This window comes from Pseudophryne corroboree, chromosome 3 (genome assembly GCF_028390025.1).
Source record: "Pseudophryne corroboree isolate aPseCor3 chromosome 3, aPseCor3.hap2, whole genome shotgun sequence".
Classification (NCBI taxonomy): Eukaryota; Metazoa; Chordata; class Amphibia; order Anura; family Myobatrachidae; genus Pseudophryne; species Pseudophryne corroboree.
In genome coordinates, this window is record NC_086446.1 from 400,394,048 (window position 1) to 400,415,975 (window position 21,928).

The window sequence follows — 21,928 nt, forward strand, 5'->3', positions numbered from 1 at the left end:
GTAGTTTGTTTCCAAAACATGTTTTTTTGCTCATAGTTTAGCACTGGTTGACCTCCAGCATGTGCAGGGATGCTTTTTGGCTTGTTTGGGGTGATTTTAGACCGTGTCGGTATCCAACATGTGGTCGACATGTGATGTCGTTTGTTCCCAAAACATGTTTTTTGGCTCATATTTTAGCACTGGTGCATGCCTGCACATGCTGGAGGTACTTTTTGGCTTGTTTGGGCTGACTTTGACCGTGTCGGTTTCTGCCATGTGGCCGACATGTGGTGTAGTTTGTTTCCAAAGCAAGTTTTTTGCTCCTTTTGTAGCACTGGTTGACCACCAGCATGTGCAGGGATGCTTGTACGGGGGTTTTGGCTTGTTTGGCTGTGGTTTTTTTTATAATTTTCAATTTTTTTGTTGTTTGGTCCAGCTTGAGCACTGGGGTCCCAGCAGCATGAAGTGTGGTTGCATGTAATTTTGTAATGTGTGTTAAATTTGTAAAAATATTTTTTTACTTTTTACAACAGAGATGTCCAGGGACAAGCGTCCCCGATCCCCCCCTTCCCCCCACCCCTCAGAAGAACTTTCCCTGCACAGCAATGAGGAGTGGGAGCCGACCCAGGAGGAGGATACGACCGAACAGGCATCCAGTGACCAGCCGCGGTCGTCAAGGGACCAAAGACAGAAGCAAAAGAAAAAGAAAAGGCCTAGACAGGTAAATACTGACAACACCTGCAGACACAATAGCATCCAACTTGACACACCCTAGTTTGCGCACTGCCATGCACACCTACAGTTCACTGCCATGCACACCTACAGTTATCTTTGCGCACTGCCAGGGATACTGACACTCACAGGTACATACCGATCTTATTAAATGCATGTTTTTTTTTTAATCCCTAAAGGCAAGAAGCCAGCCAGAGGATCAGTCGGAGGAGGAAGCCTCTGGTGAAGACGCAGGACAGAAGAAGCCGCGTGGACCCAGATACACTGAGGCGGAAAACTGTGCCCTAGTGGATGGCGTCGACAGGTCCTACGACGTTCTGTATGGACCAAGGGCACAGACCACAGCAGCTAAGACCAAGCGAAACATCTGGGATGCCATCGCGAGACAAGTCACTGCAGTATCTGGAAACCGCCGGAGCACCAGAAACTGCATGAAGCGGTACAGTGATTGCCGCAGACAGACCAAGAAGAAGATGGGGATTCAGCGCCGACATGAGACAGCTACGGGAGGTGGTCCGGCTCTCAATCTGAAGTGGCTACCCTGGGAGGACGTTATTAAAAGGCGCATGAACCCTGCCATGGTCCAAGGAGTTCGCGGAGGTGTGGACTCTAGCCGTCCTGGCTTTCCAGAGGAGGAAGATTCGCCAAGAAGACGGAAGACGGCGGGAGACAAGCAGTCCAAAAGGAGGCCTGATGGTAAGAAAACTTTCAGATGAGCTGCACTAATCTTTTTTTTTTTTTATTTGCTAATGTGTTTGTTCTTTTTCCCCAGACACGCCAGCCCAGAGGACATCACCTGCGCGCAGGACATCGGCAGCGCGTGGACCATCACCTGCGCAGCAGGCATCGGCAGCAGCGCGCGGACCATCACCTGCGCAGCAAGCATCAGGAGCGCGCAGATCATCACCTGCGCGCCACACATCGTCAGCGCGCAGAAAGTCACCTGCGCAACAGACATCATCAGCGCGCAGACCATCACCTGCGCGCTAGACATCAGCGCACAGAATGTCACCTGTGCGCCAGACACCCTCGGCGACCACACCACCAGCTGGGCGCCTAAGTACATCTCCTGCGCGCAGGCCATCACCAGCTCGTCATCTCTCCAGGAGCTCTGGCACTGAGACCGAAGAGCCTCAACGAGACACTACCCTTGTGAACCCATCACCCGAACTGTTTGAGTCTACAGGGTTAACAGACGAGACTTTTCTTGGGTTTGAAGACAGCCGTGCAGAAGTATCCAGCCAGACCCTTGAAAAGTCTCCAGAATTGAGGACAAGTGAAGCTCCTGGAGCAGCGGCACCAGCGGATGGAGAAGGTTTGTATTTTTTTTTGGGGGGGGGATGGGAGGGGTGTTGGGGGGGTCACCATTTTTGTATAGTTTATTAACTTTAATTTTTATTTTTATTTTGCAAACAGTGGTGCCACGGACCAGCAGCGGACTGGCGTTGGGGATTGGTCCCTTCTTCAGGCCAGATCTCCTACAGGATTCGTCGGACGACAAGGTGGAAGTGCAGCAGCCCGCTGTTTCTACATCCCTGTGTGAGTAAATATCGAATTGTGAGCCTTCAAACAAATGTGTGAATGTGTATACTAATTTCTAATTTTCTTTTCAGCTGCACAAATGCAATTGGTGGCAGACGTACAGGAAGGGCAGGATGCCTCAAATGTTCAGAGGGTACACACCCTGGCAGCAGAGATGACCGCCCGCCAGGATACCTACACGAATGTCGTTGAAACCAGACTGGACGCCATTGAGAAGATAATGGAGAAGATGGCAAACGGTCTGGTTGAAATGCAAAAGGCTCATGCCAACAGCACGGCAGAAACGCAAAGGACCAGACGAGAAGATCACATGGAGACTATGGACATCCTTCACGTTCTGGCCACATCCATCAACCGGCTGGTGGAGAACACATCATGCCTGGCACACAGCGTTGACAACATGTCGGAGAGCCATCAACATTCCGCATCCAGCCAACAGATCATCGCAACCACACTGCAGATGATGTACGATAAGCTCCCAGAGCCAGCTCATCAACACGCTGGTGAACCACCACTTCCGCCATCACAAGCCACATGGACGCCTCCTTCCCTTTCTCCACCACCATCCTGGTATAGACGGTCACAGCTGTACCAAGGATACACAGGGATGTACCCCACCCACCAGATGCCTTCACCACCAACACCGGCCGCATCATCTACACCCGCACAGCAACCGAGGCCAAGTCAACACACTCCCCAGCCGCCCAGGGCATCGACGCCCCATCAGGAGGAAGATGAGGATCCGGACGGACAACCACCATAAGCCCGGTCGTATTGTTTTATTTACTCTTATGTTTTTCATGTATCCCTTTCTCTCCCTCCCATTAGTTTTTTTTTCTTCTTAATAATGTTATGTTTGTGTTGGGCTCCCCCACTGTCGACCGGATACTACCAAGGAGCTTTCTGTCTAGGCATACATGCGCGGGCATGTATGCGGGCGCGTGTGGTAACGGATGAAAGCTCCTTGTGGCTACATGTATGATGGGCCAAAGAGCTATTCTGATACCACTTTTTTTTTTTACAGAAAAACTCCTTTTTGTATTGGTGTACAATAGGCTTTCACTGTTGTGTGAATTTACTATTCACTAGTGTTTATTTTTGGCTTATTCATAGGATTGGGTGGAAAATTTAAGTGACCCATTGCTGGGCTAACCAGCAATGACCCATTGCTGGGCTATGTGGTTCCACAAGTGCAGGCGTGTCAAAGTGCTGACCACTGACACCACTATTCCACTTTGGACCGCCTGCCCTTGTGGAACCACACAGCCCAGCAATGGGTCATGCTGGGCTATGTGATTCCACAAGTGCAGGCGTGTCAAAGTGCTGACCACTGACACCACTATTCCACTTTGGACCGCCTGCCCTTGTGGAACCACACAGCCCAGCAATGGGTCATGCTGGGCTATGTGGTTCCACAAGTGCAGGCGTGTCAAAGTGCTGACCACTGACACCACTATTCCACTTTGGACCGCATGCCCTTGTGGAACCACACAGCCCAGCAATGGGTCATGCTGGGCTATGTGGTTCCACAAGTGCAGGCGTGTCAAAGTGCTGACCACTGACACCACTATTCCACTTTGGACCGCCTGCCCTTGTGGAACCAAACAGCCCAGCAATGGGTCATGCTGGGCTATGTGGTTCCACAAGTGCAGGCGTGTCAAAGTGCTGACCACTGACACCACTATTCCACTTTGGACCGCATGCCCTTGTGGAACCACACAGCCCAGCAATGGGTCATGCTGGGCTGTGTGGTTCCACAAATGTTCTTTGGAAAGGAATGAACATGACATCATTAGTGTCTTTACTTAATATGGATTTTTTTCACAGATATCTACACAAGAAAAGAATGTAAAGAAGAACAAACACTACTTTTTTTTTGTTTTATTACATTTTAATTTTATTCCAAAATAAAATACAATTATATTTCTTCAATAAATTTTTCAAATTAGAAGTTTTGTGTTTTTCTTTAAATTATTGGTAAATAAAATGTAATATATGAGATGCAGTGGTATTAGGTCGCCCATGGTACAGCAGGAGAACTGTTGTGTCCCTTTTCATCCATGATGATCCACGCCACTTGGGAAGGATACTCCGCAAGACCTGTGGAAGAGAATAGTATGAGGTTCCAGGTATTGGTAATATTGTCACCCTTCTATGGAAAAGACAAGGTACAAGCGACACTTTGACACAAGCAGGTTACAGCGGCCTTTTTGTCCCAAATGCAACCCTCCTGAACTTGAGAAACTACACATCCAAGCATGCCCTGACACAGCGTAAGCATTGCTGTCAGGGCATGATTGGATGTGCAGTTTTGCAAATGCCGGAGGGCTACACTTTGGACATGTCGGGGTGACTTGGACAGGAGGGAGTTTTGGGCAATACATCTCACCTGAGGGGGGTTGTCTGCTACATGGCGGAGGTTCAGGTCCACATCACAAGTAGGTCGCCCATGCCATGGTACATCAGAAGAACTGTCGTGTCTCTTCACATCCACGCCACTTGGGAAGGATACTCCGCAAGACCTGAGGAAGAGAATAGTATGAGGTTCCAGTTATTGGTAATAGTGTCACCCTTCTCTGGAAAAGACAAGGTACAAGCAACACTTTGACACAAGCAGGTTACAGCGGCCTTTCTCCAAAATGCAACCCTCCGGCACTTGAGAAACTACACATCCAAGCATGCCCTGACGCAGCGTAAGCATTGCTGTCAGGGCATGATTGGATGTGCAGTTTTTCAAATGCCGGAGGGCTGCAACTTGGACATGCCGGGGTGACTTGGACAAGAGGGAGCTTTGAGCAATACATCTCACCTGAGGGGGCTTGTCTGCTATGTGGCGGAGGTTCAGGTCCACATCACAAGTAGGTTGCCCATGGTAGAGTTGGATAAACGGGTCCAATATTTGCGGCAACCCAACAACAGGAGAAAACAGGGGGTAACAGGTCGTCAACAGGACGAAACTTGGAAAACAGTCCAGGGAAGGTGCGTCAACTGGACGTAAAACTCTAAAATACATAAATTAAGATTTTTTTTTAGAATATTACAATCTCAGTTTACATGATAATACAAATGTTACAAGTATACTCACAGGCAGTGGAAAAAAAGCTTTTGATCAATGTCCGTCGGGAATCATCTCCATCATCCATACCTACCAGTAGAGCAGAAGAACGGTTCCCGCGTCGGAAAGCACTGCGACGAAGAGTCACCGGCAAACGGTTTGCGACACATATGTTGTGTAAAATACAACATGCATTTACCATGCCGCAAACCTTTGCCGGTGAATACAAAAGAGCACCACCAGAAGTATCTAAACATCTAAACCGGCTTTTAAGTACACCGAAGGCACGCTCAATTATTTGCCTCGATGCTTTGTGTGTCTCTTGGTAACGTTTTTCTGCTCTACCAACAGGATTAGACAATGGGGTCAAGAGCCACGATTTGTTGGTATAACCTGCATCGCCTATGGAAATGAAAAAAATGGTGGGTAATATAAAAATAAATAAATAAATAAAAATTCAAATAAATACCTAACAGCCAGCCACCCGGCATGTTTCCTGTTTTCGAAATTCTCAAGCAGCGATGACTGGCTTAGGATGAAGGAGTCGTGAGACGATCCAGGAAATCCCACAAAAATATTTAAAAATTTAATGTTGGCATCACAGACCACCTGTATATTCATGGAATGGAAATGTTTTTGGTTCCGAAAACATTCTTCTGAATTCCATGGCGGTCTGATCTGCACGTGGGTACAGTCAATCACGCCCAGAACATTGGGAAAATTGTATTTGGTAAAAAAGCCTAATTTGATCTCACGACATCCGCTGTCCGTATCTGGAAATGTGATGAACTGGATCGTCAATTTGCGGAAAGCCCTAATGACCTGGGTTATACAGCGCGACAGTGTCGACTGTGAAAAACCGCATGTTTGAGACAGTGTAGGCTGGAATGTGCCTGACGCCAAAAAAATGTAACGTAGCCAGCAGTTTCTGGAAACCGCTGACTGCGCGATTGGTCCGTGCCCGAGGTTCCAGGTCGGCCTCCAACAGAGCGTACAGCGAATATATGTCGCAAGTCGATAAGCGATAATTTTGAATCACCTCGAACTCGCTGAGATTCTCCAGTTCACGCCTAGTGCGATACTGGCGTGGACGTGGAAATGAAACACGCACTACTGACTCACCATATGCAGACATTTGCTGACTTTGATTCTGATGTTCACCAGTCCTTTCTTCCTCCATGCTTGCAGCCAGCATGAACATCACAATCTGGTCAGAAAAAGGCTCCATTATTGTAGTCAGTACAAAAATAGGATTGTGTTTTAAAACGCAGGGATTGTCCTAAAAAAACGATTCCACAAGAGAGCTGACTGTAATGGCTCCTCTCCCATGAGTCTCAAAAATGGGAGTGAGGAGATAGGAGGGGCTTTGCAGAAGTGTATCCTGGGTAAAACTGTGGAATCATGGGTACATTTCCCTCAGCAGAGTGAAGAAAAAAATATTCTTTTAATAAATCAATTAAATAATACTTGTGAGTCAAAAAAAGACAAACAAGTAGAATAATCCCTTCAAATATAAATAGATATGCTATTAGCAATCCAAAAAGCAAAAAAAAATACATTTAAAATTTTTTTTTTATTAGATCCCGCCAGCAAAGTGAGGCGGAAGGAAATTGCCGAAATTGCTGTCGAAAAGCACTGTTGTCGAATCGACATTCTTCAATTGAATATACTTTTGTCGAAAAGCCACATTATCGGGGTCATTCTGAGTTGTTCGCTCGCAAGCTGCTTTTAGCAGCTTTGCACATGCTAAGCCGCCGCCTACTGGGAGTGAATCTTAGCTTATCAAAATTGCGAACGAAAGATTCGCAATATTGCGAAAATATTTCTCTGTGCAGTTTCTGAGTAGCTCGAAACTTACTCTGCCAGTGCGATCAGTTCAGTGCTTGTCGTTCCTGGTTTGACGTCACAAACACACCCAGCGTTCGCCCAGACACTCCTACGTTTCTCCAGCCACTCCCGCGTTTTTCCCAGAAACGGCAGCGTTTTTTCACACACTCCCATAAAACGTCCAGTTTCCGCCCAGAAACACCCACTTCCTGTCAATCACACTCCGATCACCAGAACGAAGAAAAAACCACTGTCAGGTCCGGGTGTTTTTGTGAATCCGTTAACTCGGGACCAACCACAGGTGTAGGTGCTGGGGTATGAAGAAAGCAGGGAGGACGAAGAAAGTTCCGTTTCATATATTTATTAAAAATAACAATTCAGTAAAGAGTTAAATGATAAGTTGTTAATCATCAGATTATACTGAAGTATTGCAGGAAGGGCAGAAATAATATGCAGGATAAATCTCAAAAACAAATAAAAGAAATGTTCATGGAACTGTATATAAAACAAGCTGATGAATAAATGTTGAATTGTCCAAATATAAACAAGCTTTGATGCTGAACTGCAGAATGTGTTTAACTGGGTAATGCAGACATGAAGAAATAACTGTAAGGATTTGCAATGAAGTTTTGAGAGTTAACTGAGAGGCTGTGAAGAATTATCCTTGTTATGGTAACATAAAAAATAAAAGTACTGAATTGGGTTACTTGCGGGTTCCGGAGATCACTGTGAAAACTGTAGCAGATGACAAGGTGATGAACGGGTTAAATGCAGAGTAGAACAAACGAACAGCTGAGGGTAGTGGAATCCTCCAAACTTTGTATGGTTGAAGGCAGGCAGACAAGATAACCTCATGCAAGACTCTGGGAATCCAACTGTTTCCAGTAGGTGTGCAATTAACTGACAGCACAGCGGAGAGCCGGTGGATCTTTAGCAGTGAAGGCTACAGACGGACCTCTGGGAACGGAGGCGATATCTGGACCACGGGAATCACACAGGAATGCACGGAGAGAGCTCAGAGCTAGAGCACAGCGTTGATACAACAAAGCACTGGCCCAGAGTAACATAATCCCAGCCTACTTAAAGGCAGCACAAGCACGGGATTGGCTTACACCTGCCCACAGGTGTTTTCACAAGTGCTCTGTATTACCTATTTGGTCTCCAACATGGCCACCTCCTATACAGCAGACACACCGCAGTGCCTTAGGCCATTTGGTCCCCGCACTCCCAGTTCCCAGACTCTGCATTACCTGTGCCACTGATCACGCTGCGTCCCCACACGGGCGCACAGCACCGCGAGCAACCGCACTGGCAACGGACGAACCCCAGAACCCGCAGAGGTGAGAGACCGGTTCGTGACAGTACCCCCTCTTCTAAGGGTGGTCTCCGAACACCTTTAAATCTTATCAGGATTTTTGGAGAAGTATTTCTGTACCAGTCTTGGAGCATGAACATCTTCAGAAAAAACCCAGGATCTCTCCTCCGGACCGTAACCCTTCCAGTCGACCAAAAACTGTAAACGTCCATATCGGGAACGTGAGTCCACAATCTCTTTAACTTCAAATTCCTCATCCTGCAAAGAGTGAACTTTAGGAGATTTGGACTGGGTAGTACGGAATTTATTGAGAATCAAAGGTTTCAATAAAGATGTATGAAAGGCGTTAGGAATTCTCAAAGACGGTGGCAACTTGACTTTGTATGACACAGGATTGAGTACCTTTACAATGGGAAATAGACCAATAAACTTGGGAGCAAATTTGTTAGAAGGAACTTTAAACCTGAGATTGCGCGTAGAAATCCAAACTTGGTCTCCCACCTTGTAATTCGGTACAGCTTTACGTTTTCTATCTGCAAAAGATTTATAACGAGCGGAAGTTTTGACCAACGACTTACGCACACAACTCCAGATTCTAGATAGACGTTGAAGCTCTTGATCTGCTGCTGGAACCTCTACGGCTGGCAATGGATGGAACTCTGGCACACGAGGATGAAAGCCGAAGTTAATATAAAAGGGCGTAGATTCTGAAGATGAATGGAAGAGATTATTATGAGCAAATTCTGCCAATGGAAGGTAGTCAACCCAGTCATCCTGTGAGGACGATATATATAGCCGGAGAAATGTTTCAAGGTCTTGGTTTACTCTCTCAGTTTGTCCATCTGTCTGAGGATGATATGCAGAAGAAAAATTCAACTTGACATTTAAAGATGAACAAAGCGACCTCCAGAACTTGGCCACAAACTGTGTTCCCCGATCAGAGATGATCTCTCGAGGAAGGCCATGCAACTTGAAGATTTCAGAGAAGAACAATCTGGCTAGTAAAGGGGCTGATGGTAACCCAGTTAATGGAATGAAATGTGCCATTTTCGAAAATCGATCCACTATCACCCAAATGGTCTTTTGCCCTTTTGATGGAGGTAGATCGGTCACGAAATCCATTGAGATATGAGTCCATGGTTGTTTGGGTATGGATAATGGATGTAATAAACCTGGTGGAGAACTTCTTGGACTCTTATGTTGGGCACATTTAGGACATGCTGCTATAAACTCTTGGACATCGGCTTTGAGATGTGGCCACCAATAAGACTGTTGAATAAATTTCAGAGTCTTTAGAACCCCAGGATGACCCATGAAGGAAGAGGAGTGAGCCCAGGTAAGCAGCCGTTTACGAAGATTTGTGGCGACAAAGGTCTTGCCAGGCGGAGGAACTGGAGAGGTTCGAGTCATTAAAAAGGACATAGGATTCACAATGGCTTGATTCGTGGTAGCATCATTTAATTCAGAAGAAGCAAAGGACCGAGAAAGAGCATCTGCCTTTTTGTTCTGAGACCCTGGTCGATAGGTGAGCTTGAAATTGAATCGTGTGAAGAAAAGCGCCCATCTAGCTTGTCGTGGATTCAAGCACTGAGCTGACTGCAGATATAGAAGATTCTTATGATCAGTATAAACTGTAATGCGATGTTGTGCTCCTTCTAGAAGGTATCTCCACTCCTCAAATGCCAACTTGATGGCAAGTAATTCTTGCTCACCGATTGCATAATTACGTTCGGCCGGGAGGAACTTACGGGAAAAAATATCTGCAGGGATGGACCTTTTTATCTTCAAAGACTTGTGACAACACAGCTCCTACTGCTTCTGTAGATGCATCCACCTCTAGTAGAAAGGGACGATTCAAATCAGGCTGTCGAAGAATGGGGGCTGACACAAAGGCTTGCTTTATATCAGAGAAGGCTTTGATTGCTTCAGAAGACCAGTTCGTAGGATTTGCTCCCTTGCGAGTTAGGGCTGTAATGGGAGCAGCTAACGTAGAATAATTCTTAATGAATCTCCTATAGAAATTAGCAAAGCCAAGAAATCGCTGAATCCCCTTGAGAGTCGTAGGAGTGGTCCAATCTTGGATAGCTTGTACCTTACCGGGATCCTTACATAGCTCTGATCCAGAAATGATGTAACCAAGGAACGGTATGGAAGATACTTCAAAGGTGCACTTCTCTAACTTACAATAAAGTCGATATTTCCTCAGACGTGTCAGTACCTCTTTAACTTGGTGACGGTGAGACTTTAGATCCTTAGAGAATATTAGGATATCATCCAGGTACACTACTAGACACTTGTAGAGAAGATCACGAAAAAGTTCATTTACATAGCTTTGAAAAACTGCAGGTGCATTACAAAGACCAAAAGGCATTACAAGGTATTCGTAATGCCCATCCCGGGTATTAAAAGCAGTCTTCCACTCGTCCCCTGCCCGGATGCGGATTAAATTGTAGGCCCCTCGGAGATCCAATTTTGTAAACACAGTAGCTCCCTTTACCCGATCAAATATTTCTGGAATTAAGGGTAATGGGTACTTGTTTTTCACAGTGATCTCATTGAGTCCACGGTAATCTATGCATGGTCGTAACCCACCGTCCTTCTTCTTAACGAAAAAGAATCCGGCTCCTGCAGGTGAAGAAGATGGTCTGATAAATCCTTTGGTTAGATTTTCCTGTATATAATCAGACATAGCTTGCGTCTCTGGGATGGATAGCGGATAAATTCGTCCCCTAGGAGGGGTTTTGCCCGGAACCAGGACGATTGGGCAGTCCCATTCGCGATGAGGAGGTAGAGAGTCTGCTGCTTGTTTACTGAAAACATCCGCAAAGAATTGATACACCGGAGGTAGGTCGGGAAGGCTAATTGACCGCAGAGGTACAATTGAGGCTAAACAGTCCTTGGTACAAGATTTACCCCACGAAAGGACTTCCATGGTTTGCCAATTAAGTTGAGGATTATGTTTCTGCAGCCAAGGTAAACCAAGTATCACATCTTGAGAGGCTTTGGGAATCACGTAGAAGGAGATGTATTCGGAATGGAGCACACCAACTTTCATCTTGAGCCATACGGTTCGATGAGTAATTATACCATCTGGAATTTGACTTCCATCCACTGCTGTAACAGCAACTGCTGCTTCCAGAGGCATGGTTTGAACTTTAGACCGTAAGACAAAGGCTGAGGAGATGAAGTTCTCGGCTGCCCCGGAATCTAGGAGAGCTGAAACTTTCACTGTAGAACTTGGAACTTCTAATTGAATAGACAAGGTCGGCTCTTTCCCAGAACGTGATTCTAAAGTAACTCCTAGCTTAACCTCTCTTGAATAAGCTAGGAGCGAGAGTTTCCCGGTCGGAGTTTGCAGAATTTAACTAAATGTTCGGAGGACCCACAGTACATGCAGAGGTTACCCTGTCGACGACGAAGTCGTTCCTCCTCTGTGAGACGAGAGCACCCAATCTGCATAGGTTCTTCTGTCGTTACCGGAGACTGTGATGAAGAATCTTGTCGAGGCCTAGGATGATAATGTGGACTGGATCGCTCTGCCCTGGATTTCTCTAAACATCGCTCCCTGTAGCGTAGGTCAAGTTTGTTACAGAGAGAAATCAATTCATCCAGTTTAGTTGGCACATCCCGAATAGTTAAATCATCCTTGATTCTCTCTGAAAGTCCATTCCAAAACGCGGCGATCAGGGCCTCCTCATTCCAGTTTAACTCTGAAGACAACGTGCGAAACTGAATAATATATTGACTGACAGGACGTAAACCTTGACGTAGACGGAGAATCTCCAAAGATGCTGAGGTGGTCCTGCCTGGTTCGTCAAATAGTCTCTGGAAGGATGATACGAACTCCTTGTAATTAGAGAGGATAGGATCACCTCTTTCCCATAATGGTGATGCCCACTCCAGAGCCTGACCGGAGAGGAGGGCAATAATATATGCAACCTTAGAACGAGCTGATGGGAAACTGGCGGACAACAGTTCGAACTGGATCTCGCATTGATTCAGGAATCCTCTGCAAAGTTTTGGAGTTCCGTTAAACTTACTCGGAGAGGGTAACTGCAAGCGGGACGTAGGCAGCGTCACAGGAGAAGCTGTAGTGGTAACTGGGACAACCGAAGTTGGAATCTGGACTTGAGACGTTTTAATAGCCGTATGAAGAGTCTCTAAACGGTCTGCCATAGTTTGCATAAACTGCACTATTTGTGTCTGTATAGACTCCTGGTTTTCCAGACGGGAAAGGATATCTGACGTAGCACCGCTTCCTGCAAATTGGTCACTTGACGGATCCATGTGGCCAGTGTTTACTGTCAGGTCCGGGTTTTTTTGTGAATCCGTTAACCCGGGACCAACCACAGGTGTAGGTGCTGGGGTATGAAGAAAGCAGGGAGGACGAAGAAAGTTCCGTTTCATATATTTATTAAAAATAACAATTCAGTAAAGAGTTAAATGATAAGTTGTTAATCATCATATTATACTGAAGTATTGCAGGAATGGCAGAAATAATATGCAGGATAAATCTCAAAAACAAATAAAAGAAATGTTCATGGAACTGTATATAAAACAAGCTGATGAATAAATGTTGAATTGTCCAAATATAAACAAGCTTTGATGCTGAACTGCAGAATGTGTTTAACTGGGTAATGCAGACATGAAGAAATAACTGTAAGGATTTGCAATGAAGTTTTGAGAGTTAACTGAGAGGCTGTGAAGAATTATCCTTGTTATGGTAACATAAAAAATAAAAGTACTGAATTGGGTTACTTGCGGGTTCCGGAGATCACTGTGAAAACTGTAGCAGATGACAAGGTGATGAACGGGTTAAATGCAGAGTAGAACAAACGAACAGCTGAGGGTAGTGGAATCCTCCAAACTTTGTATGGTTGAAGGCAGGCAGACAAGGTAACCTCATGCAAGACTCTGGGAATCCAACTGTTTCCAGTAGGTGTGCAATTAACTGACAGCACAGCGGAGAGCCGGTGGATCTTTAGCAGTGAAGGCTACAGACGGACCTCTGGGAACGGAGGCGATATCTGGACCACGGGAATCACACAGGAATGCCCAGAGAGAGCTCAGAGCTAGAGCACAGCGTTGATACAACAAAGCACTGGCCCAGAGTAACATAATCCCAGCCTACTTAAAGGCAGCACAAGCACGGGATTGGCTTACACCTGCCCACAGGTGTTTTTACAAGTGCTCTGTATTACCTATTTGGTCTCCAACATGGCCACCTCCTATACAGCAGACACACCGCAGTGCCTTAGGCCATTTGGTCCCCGCACTCCCAGTTCCCAGACTCTGCATTATCTGTGCCACTGATCGCACCGCGTCCCCACACGGGCGCACAGCACCGCGAGCAACCGCACTGGCAACGGACGAACCCCAGAACCCGCAGAGGTGAGAGACCGGTTCGTGACAACCTCGTAATGCCGTGAGTAAAATACCTAACTGCATAGCAAATTTACTTGGCGCAGTCACACTGCGGACATTGCGCATGCGCATTAGCGGCTAATCGCTCCGTTGCGAGAAAAAAATAACGAGCGAACAACTCGGAATGACCCCCTTTGACCATTGCAGACATGTCGAATTTTGAAAATGTCGATTTGAAAAAAGTCGAATCTGAAACGGAAGGAATTTTGACGAAAAGTACTGTATTGCATTGACGAATCCAATTCGACATGTTTTTTTGTCGAAAATGTCCCGTTTTCCGACTTTCGCGGCAATTCGATCGTAATTGCATATACCCCTATGACGCTAAAAGTTTATTTAAATAGAATATAACAACTAGAAGAGTAGCTCTCATTGGAAAAAATAGAAAATTAATATATAATTCAAATATTAAGAAGATAGGCTAGTTTACTGAGATTGGTTACAAAAATAATGTTATTTCGGGATTTCGAGGAGTCTTTTCTTTATTGGTTTGTAATCAATTATTTTACTGTAATTATTTTATTGTGATCTGTACTTCTAGTATTGTGACTCGCACATTATCATACATGTGATGTCATGAGTTCAAAAGTGTTAGATGTATGATATACAACTACAGTATATACAGAACAGATGTGTTAGATGTATGATATACAACTATATACAGACCCAATTTTTATGTATTACGCTATAACATTTTCAAGATGTAATAACCTTTTATGGATAGAATTATTTGGGAACAAATTTACTTTTTCAATTATTTTACAGCCAAATCTGAAATTGACAATAAGCCTCCCTGGATACCTTTACATCACTGTATTCAAATGAAAAAAATCCAGGTACAGTATATTATTTAGTTTTTAATATTGCACAAAATATTCTTAATTTGGCCACAAAATGTAACATATTTTATTGGATTTATTCATGTGTCCCGAGTCCTACTACAGCCACATCACATAGCAAAATTAATCAACCAATTTGTCCCAACTCTGTCCATAGTCGTAAATTCTAATGTAGCAGAATTTCTACATGTCTGCTGTGGTCCGAAGATTTTCATTTGCTAAACCAACCCCTATACTGTCGTTTTCTATGTGGGCTGCTAAAATTGAGATTCACCAAGTTCCGGAATATGAAGTATTCTAGAGTTTGGTCCCAATAGCTAGCAGCCTATGGGCTAATGTATTGTGTTCATTTTTTATGGAAAAGGATCTTTCGGACTCCTCCCCGCTGGCTGGACCTGGTGCATGCACAGCCCGACAGCTGTGCATGTTCATTCGTCTTAGCTCTGTCCCAGTACTAGTATATTGGTAAATTCTGGCAGTCATTTACATTACCATATTGCTATTAGGGGCAAACATTTCACAGTAAAACCTCATTTGAAATTCACATTGTGGTAAATATGCCCCCATGTAAGTACAGAAGAAGGCTGCAGTATTACAACTATTACGTATAGATATTTGGTGCTTCTATGAATTAGTACAGAGTAACACAGAATGATAAACACAAATATAGCTCTTCCTTTGTTCTTGAAGCCCTCAGAGATTCCTGTGTCCATGAGCTTTGGATACTGAAAATAAGAGTATTTACTGATATAGAGGAAGTACAGTGATAATCTGTGTCAGACTGGAGCATAAATGGTCCACCGGGGGAATGCAATGGTAGTTGTCCACTGAAAAAGCCAGTCATTTGAGGAGGAGGAGGGGGGGGGGGGGCTGCTGTCAACAGGGAAGAGGAATATTTGCTATGGACATCTCACCTGAGTGATTATTCTCTCCTTTAGGCACAGTGCTGGGTACTGTTTTCACTTGTGTGAGGCCACTCTCATCTACTTCCCATCAGATGCATGAATAATACATGGATAAAGCTCTTTGCACTACTGTTAGGTGCACACGGCTCTCACTTCCCTAGCAGAGCAGTGGGGACAAAGAGCCTAATTCAGATCTGATCGTAGCAGCAAATTTGTTGGCAGTTGGGCAAAACCATGTGCACTGCAGGTGGGGGCAGATATAATATGTGCAGAGAGAGTTAGATTTGGGTGGGTGTGTTCAGACTGAAATCTAAATTGCAGTGTAAAAATAAAGCAACAGAAACAAAATAACCCACCTAAATCTAACTCTCTCTGCAAATATTATATCTACCACACCTGCTGTGCACATGGTTTTGCCCAACTGCAAACACATTTGCTGCTGCGATCAGATCTGAATTACCTCCAAAGTCCAGACATAGCAGGGCAACCACTAAAGTTGGGATTGAATCACCAGGATCAGGGCTGTTAGCTGACTGTATGATGAAAAGGTCAGCAACCGCAGAGGATCTTCTGCACAATTTGACACAGGAAGGTGATAAAAAAATATTATTCAGAGTTGAGTTTTACTGTTAGTCTACTGGCTGACTTATAGATATTTCAAGACATTTTAGGGATTCTCATGGAGGTGATCCAAGTTCCCTCCACCTGACAGCCATTGAACATATTGAGGTCACCAAGAGAGGAGGTGACCGGTATAAGATATTGTGCAGACAAGAACTATATTGGATGTTCAAACTAAACACTATATATCCCTTAGGCTTGAATGAAGCAGTTGAACTCAATTCAGTTCTCTAAATGCTCCTAGCTGTATTAATATAATCATACATACTCAACCACGTAATAGTGTGATGTGTCCCTAATTCTCCCACTTTTCCGATTTAATTTTATTCTTTTTTTATTATTTATATATATATATATATATACACACATTCTTTTATGTATATGGATATTACTAATAATAAAATATATATGATTATCTATATTAGAATAAGGAACATTATTAGTTCAAAGGGATTGATAAATCCATTTATGAAGGCTTCAGTGTTCATTCTAGTTTTATGTATATGTAAAATTGATAAAATATTACTGTGGTTGGCAGCTTTACGTAGTGATGACACGTGAGTCCGACGTAGAGACGCATTTCCATGACACCCAGCTGCTAACCAATAGAAACCAACAGACGGAGGTGACGTATAGGGTCACGTGCCGACCTAGCAAGAGGGATGATGCACTACATGGTAGATGGAGTGACACAATGGATGCATTTTGCACCCCACCTGTGGTGAGATCAATCTGTCCAGGCTGAGTGCACCTGTAATGAAGAGAGTTGTCATGTTAACTTAGGTTCGTTCTAACATATGCAGTCCCCATTATACTTATTTATATCACTCTGGAGGGATATTGTTCCGGGTTTTTCGGATTTACACAAACTGATATGTTAACTTATTCTGCGGTCATGTGACTGAAGGAAAAACATAATTAAAATACATCTTTATAACTTGGAACTTTAGTATGAGATCTATGCAACTATTTCCATAATATGGTTTAGAATATTGTCTATATTATTGTCTGTTGTTGTTTGGTCATGGTATGAGATGAGATGGTTGTTAACAATCACATATGCAAATGAGCAGCCTTTTGAGCGTCCTTTTGGAATTGGCGACTTCTGAAGAAGCCGCCGATTCCAAAAGGAGGTGGGGAAACGCATCAAATCGATACTTGCCGTACATCTGCATTTCCAGACCGGTATCCATCTAAAACACGAGCTGTGCACGCATACTGAGACGGTGGAACCGGAGGGTCTTCCAGAGATGACTGCACTACAAGGCTAATGCGCCAGCAGCCGGGAGGATCATTTATAGCAGACCATAGTGGTGATACCACCTACAACTTTTACAAATATCTGGCCAGATTATATGCTGAACTGAGATCACACACTCACAGTTTATATCAATTGTTGCAAACTGTGTCATATCCCAAAGACAAATCTTTTGAACAGCTGATGTGGATTTAAATTGACACCAACTGGATACATTGTTATCAGTGAGCTGTTTAAAATTTTTGTGTCTACATTTTGACAGTGGAAGGACTAATGTTGCCAGCTTTGTCCATATAAGAAACTGTGTCAGATGAACTGCTACAATTTAACCACAGTAGCTCTTCAATTAATAAATAGAGAGTAAAAGTAACACCTTTTCATGATAAGAAAGGATATATCATCTTTAAAATAAGCTGTTATATTTATCTGGGCTTATGGAGAAGAATTGCTGTCACCTACTTCTGCTTTTTTATAATGTTTTCTTAATAGCTGGATATAAAGGAATAGATTGGAAATACATCTGTGAAAAGGGGCTGTATAATCTATATACCTATATCCAGCTAAACTGATTTGTGTTGTTTTAATAATGTAATTGTAATACCGGCTGGTGGTTGTATATAGACTAATTAATAGAAAGTCTGTTGAGAGATATATATTTTATATGTATTTTAAATAAATATATAAATATCAATTCCTGTGTGCTGGAATAGTTTTTATTTTTTGTAGCGCCAGCGTAAACTACCTTTGGGTAATTATTTTTCACATAAGGGGCACTATAACTGTGGACATTATGTGTAAGGGGCACTACTACTGTAGGCATTGTATATAAGGGGCACTACTACTGTGGGCATTGTATATAAGGGGCACTACTGTGCGGCATATCATGTATAAAGGGTACCACTGTGTAGCGCAACATGAGTAAATGGCAGTATTGATTGACATAACCATAATAAGGGGCATTACTATGTGGTGTAATATGAATCAGGGGCACTACATGCTGTGTAATGTGAATAGGTTTGTCCTACTTTGTGGTGTAATTTGAATTGGGGATACTATTGTGTGACCACGCTGCTTCTTTGTGAGATCAATGTCCCTTTATAAGTATGGGAAGTAGAACACTAATTTATAGTTTGCAGGGGGTCCGAAAACACTAGCACTGGCCCTGGCTTTGTTTAATGTGAGGGGTGTGTGTGTGGAGGAGGGTGTTAGGTGGTGGGTTTAATGAGTTCCACCACCTCTCCAGGACCACTTTAAGCCCTGGGTATGGCTGCATCTTAAGTATTGTGTACAGTTCTGGGCACCACACTATAAAAGAGACATATTAGAACTTGAAAAGGTTCACAGGTGAGCTACCAAATTGATTAAGGGGTTGGAGACACTGGACTATGAGGAGAGACTTTCTAGGTTAGATATGTTTATACTAGAAATGAGGCAGCTAAGAGGAGATATGATTAATGTTTACAAATATATAAAGGGGCAATATGCGGAGCTATCAGGTGATTTGTCTACTAAGAGACCTCTACACAAAACGCGCAGACACCCGCCTAAGGCTTGAGAAGAGGAAATTTCGTACTCAGCACAGGAAGGGATTCTTCACTGTAAGGGCAATACGAATATGGAATATACTGCCAGAGAATGTTGTAATGGTGGACTCAGTCAATGCATTTAAAAATGGGTTAGATAAATTTCTAACGGAAAAAGATATTCGAGGATATAGCCTTTAACCTGAATAGAATAGGGAATACAATATAATTCATGTTGAACTCGACTACTAGCCTTTTTTCAACCTCACCGACTATGTTACTTTGTTACTATATTTGTAGGAGGGCGCCGAACATCCAAGCACTGGCACGTTCTGTGAACTGCAAGTGAGAACATAGAGTCCACAGAAAATTTGTATGCACTCATTTAGAATTCCATGGTCCATGATATCAGATATTACAGAAAGATTATAGAAGGATTCAGACTGAACACTCAAGAAGTTGTCTTACATTTGCTGACTTTAGCTGTTCATGGAAAATGCCTGTACACAAATATAAGGCAAATTATTTCATAGAATTATGTGATAGAATCCAATGTATTTCACCTCTAAAATCCAGTGCATTTCTTCCTCAGCAACCCTTTTTCCATTTCCACTGTGCTCGTTTTGTTTCCTTGTATTTCATATTATGGGTGGGATTCAAATGATATATCACGCCCAATTTCCTTTCTAAAATGGTCTCCGTTATGGTGCATATTGCGCCCATAGTGATCAGGTTTAGCTGTGTAAAGGGTTGGGTGACTCCCTACTCCGGGGGTAGCGAGCTGAAATAATGATACCATGCCCCTGAGGGCAGAAACAGAATGGTGTGGAAAGGGGTGAAAAGAATTGAATCCCGCCCTACAGTATGTGTCACTTCATTGATGTGTAAATTGAAAGGTTCTTTCAATTTAAAAAATTATAATGAATGTATGTCCCTTTCTCCTTGTAAATGACATATTCAATCAATAATGGGGAAATAAAATATTTACTATGCTAGATCTGAAAGGAACATACCATCTTAAACTGACCACACAAAGGGATTAATGGAAAATGGCACGTTATGCATACTGTAGGGTGGTCTTCTGTATGCCGGCGGTCGGGCTCCCGGCACTCAGTATACCGGCGCCGGGAGCCCGACAGCCGGCATACCGACAGCCGGCATACAGACACTTATTTTCCCTCGTGGGGGTCCACGACCCCCATAGAGGGAGAATAAAATAGTGTGGCACGCGTAGCGCGCCACCGTGCCCGTAGCGTGGCGAGCGCAGCGAGCCCGCAAGGGGCTCATTTGCGCTCGCCACACTGTCGGTAAGCCGGCGGTCGGCCTCCCGGTGCCGGTATGCTGGTCGCCGGGAGCCCGACCGCCGGCCAGCCGTAGTGAACCCATACTGTATACTGTATTTACTCGTGCCATTTGGTCTCTGTAATGTTTTTTTCAGGATATTTATTAATTTTAAGACAATTTGTAAAGAGATTTGCAACAGTTTCACATGATGATATATTGTTAGTCTTGTTTACCTTTGAAGTTATGAAATCATCACAGTTTTGAGGTCAAAGACTAAAAATGTATACTCTAAATCAATTGTAGTTAAAATAAGTTATTTTTAAAGTTCAAAGTATATCTATATGGAATTTTGTCCATATCTTTCAAAGCCACAATAGCAACAGTTGTCCTCATTCTTAATAAATGTAATTCTTATACCGGATATAAAAAAAAATCCTGTATTACAACTGTTCTGTCTTTTATTTGTATAGATTAAAACTGGACAAAATATATTATGCAGTGTGATTTAAATCCCAGCAGTCTTGCTGTGTTTACTAGGGCCAAATCCTTTGCATAACTGGCAAGATGCCACACTTTAGAATAAAATAGAACCGTATTTGAAAAGCAAAGTACCATCAATGTTTTAGACCACCCCAAACAATAGACCTGCCTGTGGTTGACGAGATTGGGAGAAGCACTGCGCAGAGCACTGTGACCTGTCCAAGCTTCATTCTGTTCAGTAGAAATAGTTAAATAACTTTTTTAAAGCGTGCCGCTGGTTAAAAATAGGGAGAAAAAATGGTGTGGGGTTGCCCTCTTTTCAAATAACCAGCACTCTGCTTACCCAGCCAGGAGTGATAATGCTATAGCCAGTGCTTAAAGTTGTCCAGGAGAGGCGATGGAACTCATTTCCCCCACCACCTACCCCCCTCCCATTAGGACCAGTGCTAGGGTTTAGGCATCCCCCAGTTACAAATAAAGGGGTTTGGTCTCACAAAGATGGGTGTGGACAAATAATATTACCCCCAATTCAAATTACGCCGCAAAGTAAAACAATCTTATTCATATTACACTGCACATAGTGCCCCTGATTCATTTTACACCACATAGTAGTGCCCCCCTATTCACAGTACAACAGACAGTAGTGCCCCTTATTCACATTACATCACTCAGTAGTGTCCGTTATACATAATGCCCACAGTAGTAGTGCCTCTTACACATAATGCCCACAGTAGTGCACCTTTTACACATCTCTGTCTCTGCTACTCCAGCAGCTTACTGCCCGTGTCCCTCCAGCAGCTCCATGAGGTAGGGAGGGTGGTAGCTGCAGCTCGTCAGTGACACTAGCGCCACCCACATCATCCACTGACAAGGGTGGTGGGGCAGGCTTTTCTGTTGGAGTTACTGTGTAGGGCCATGGAGGAGGTGGAACTAGTTCCACCTACCATTACAGGTGGTGGAACTCAGTTCCACCCCGTTCCCCCCCAATTTAACCCTTGGTTATAGCAGCGAGAGTGTGAGGCCCTCCTGCCATAATGTTGACAAGCACCAGCTCAAGGTTGGAATCCCTCAGAAAATCAAGAAACACCCCCTCCCACACACACACAAAAAAAATGTGGTTCCCCCTCCCAAGTGACAACTGGCC

General features: G+C 43.9%; 1 protein-coding gene across 3 annotated transcripts in view; it reads left to right on the forward strand.

Moving 5' to 3' along the window:
- Window positions 1–21,928, forward strand: part of CFAP97D1 (CFAP97 domain containing 1) — a 146,675-nt gene that overhangs the window by 80,556 nt on the left and 44,191 nt on the right. For 2 of the 3 annotated variants that reach the window (XM_063963571.1, XM_063963570.1), the window contains exon 3: window positions 14,640–14,710. In XM_063963571.1, coding sequence (XP_063819641.1) covers window positions 14,640–14,710 — 71 coding nt within the window. Of the gene's footprint in view, window positions 1–5,659; window positions 5,731–14,639; window positions 14,711–21,928 lie in introns of all 3 variants that reach the window. The other variant, XM_063963572.1, reaches the window with a different exon arrangement.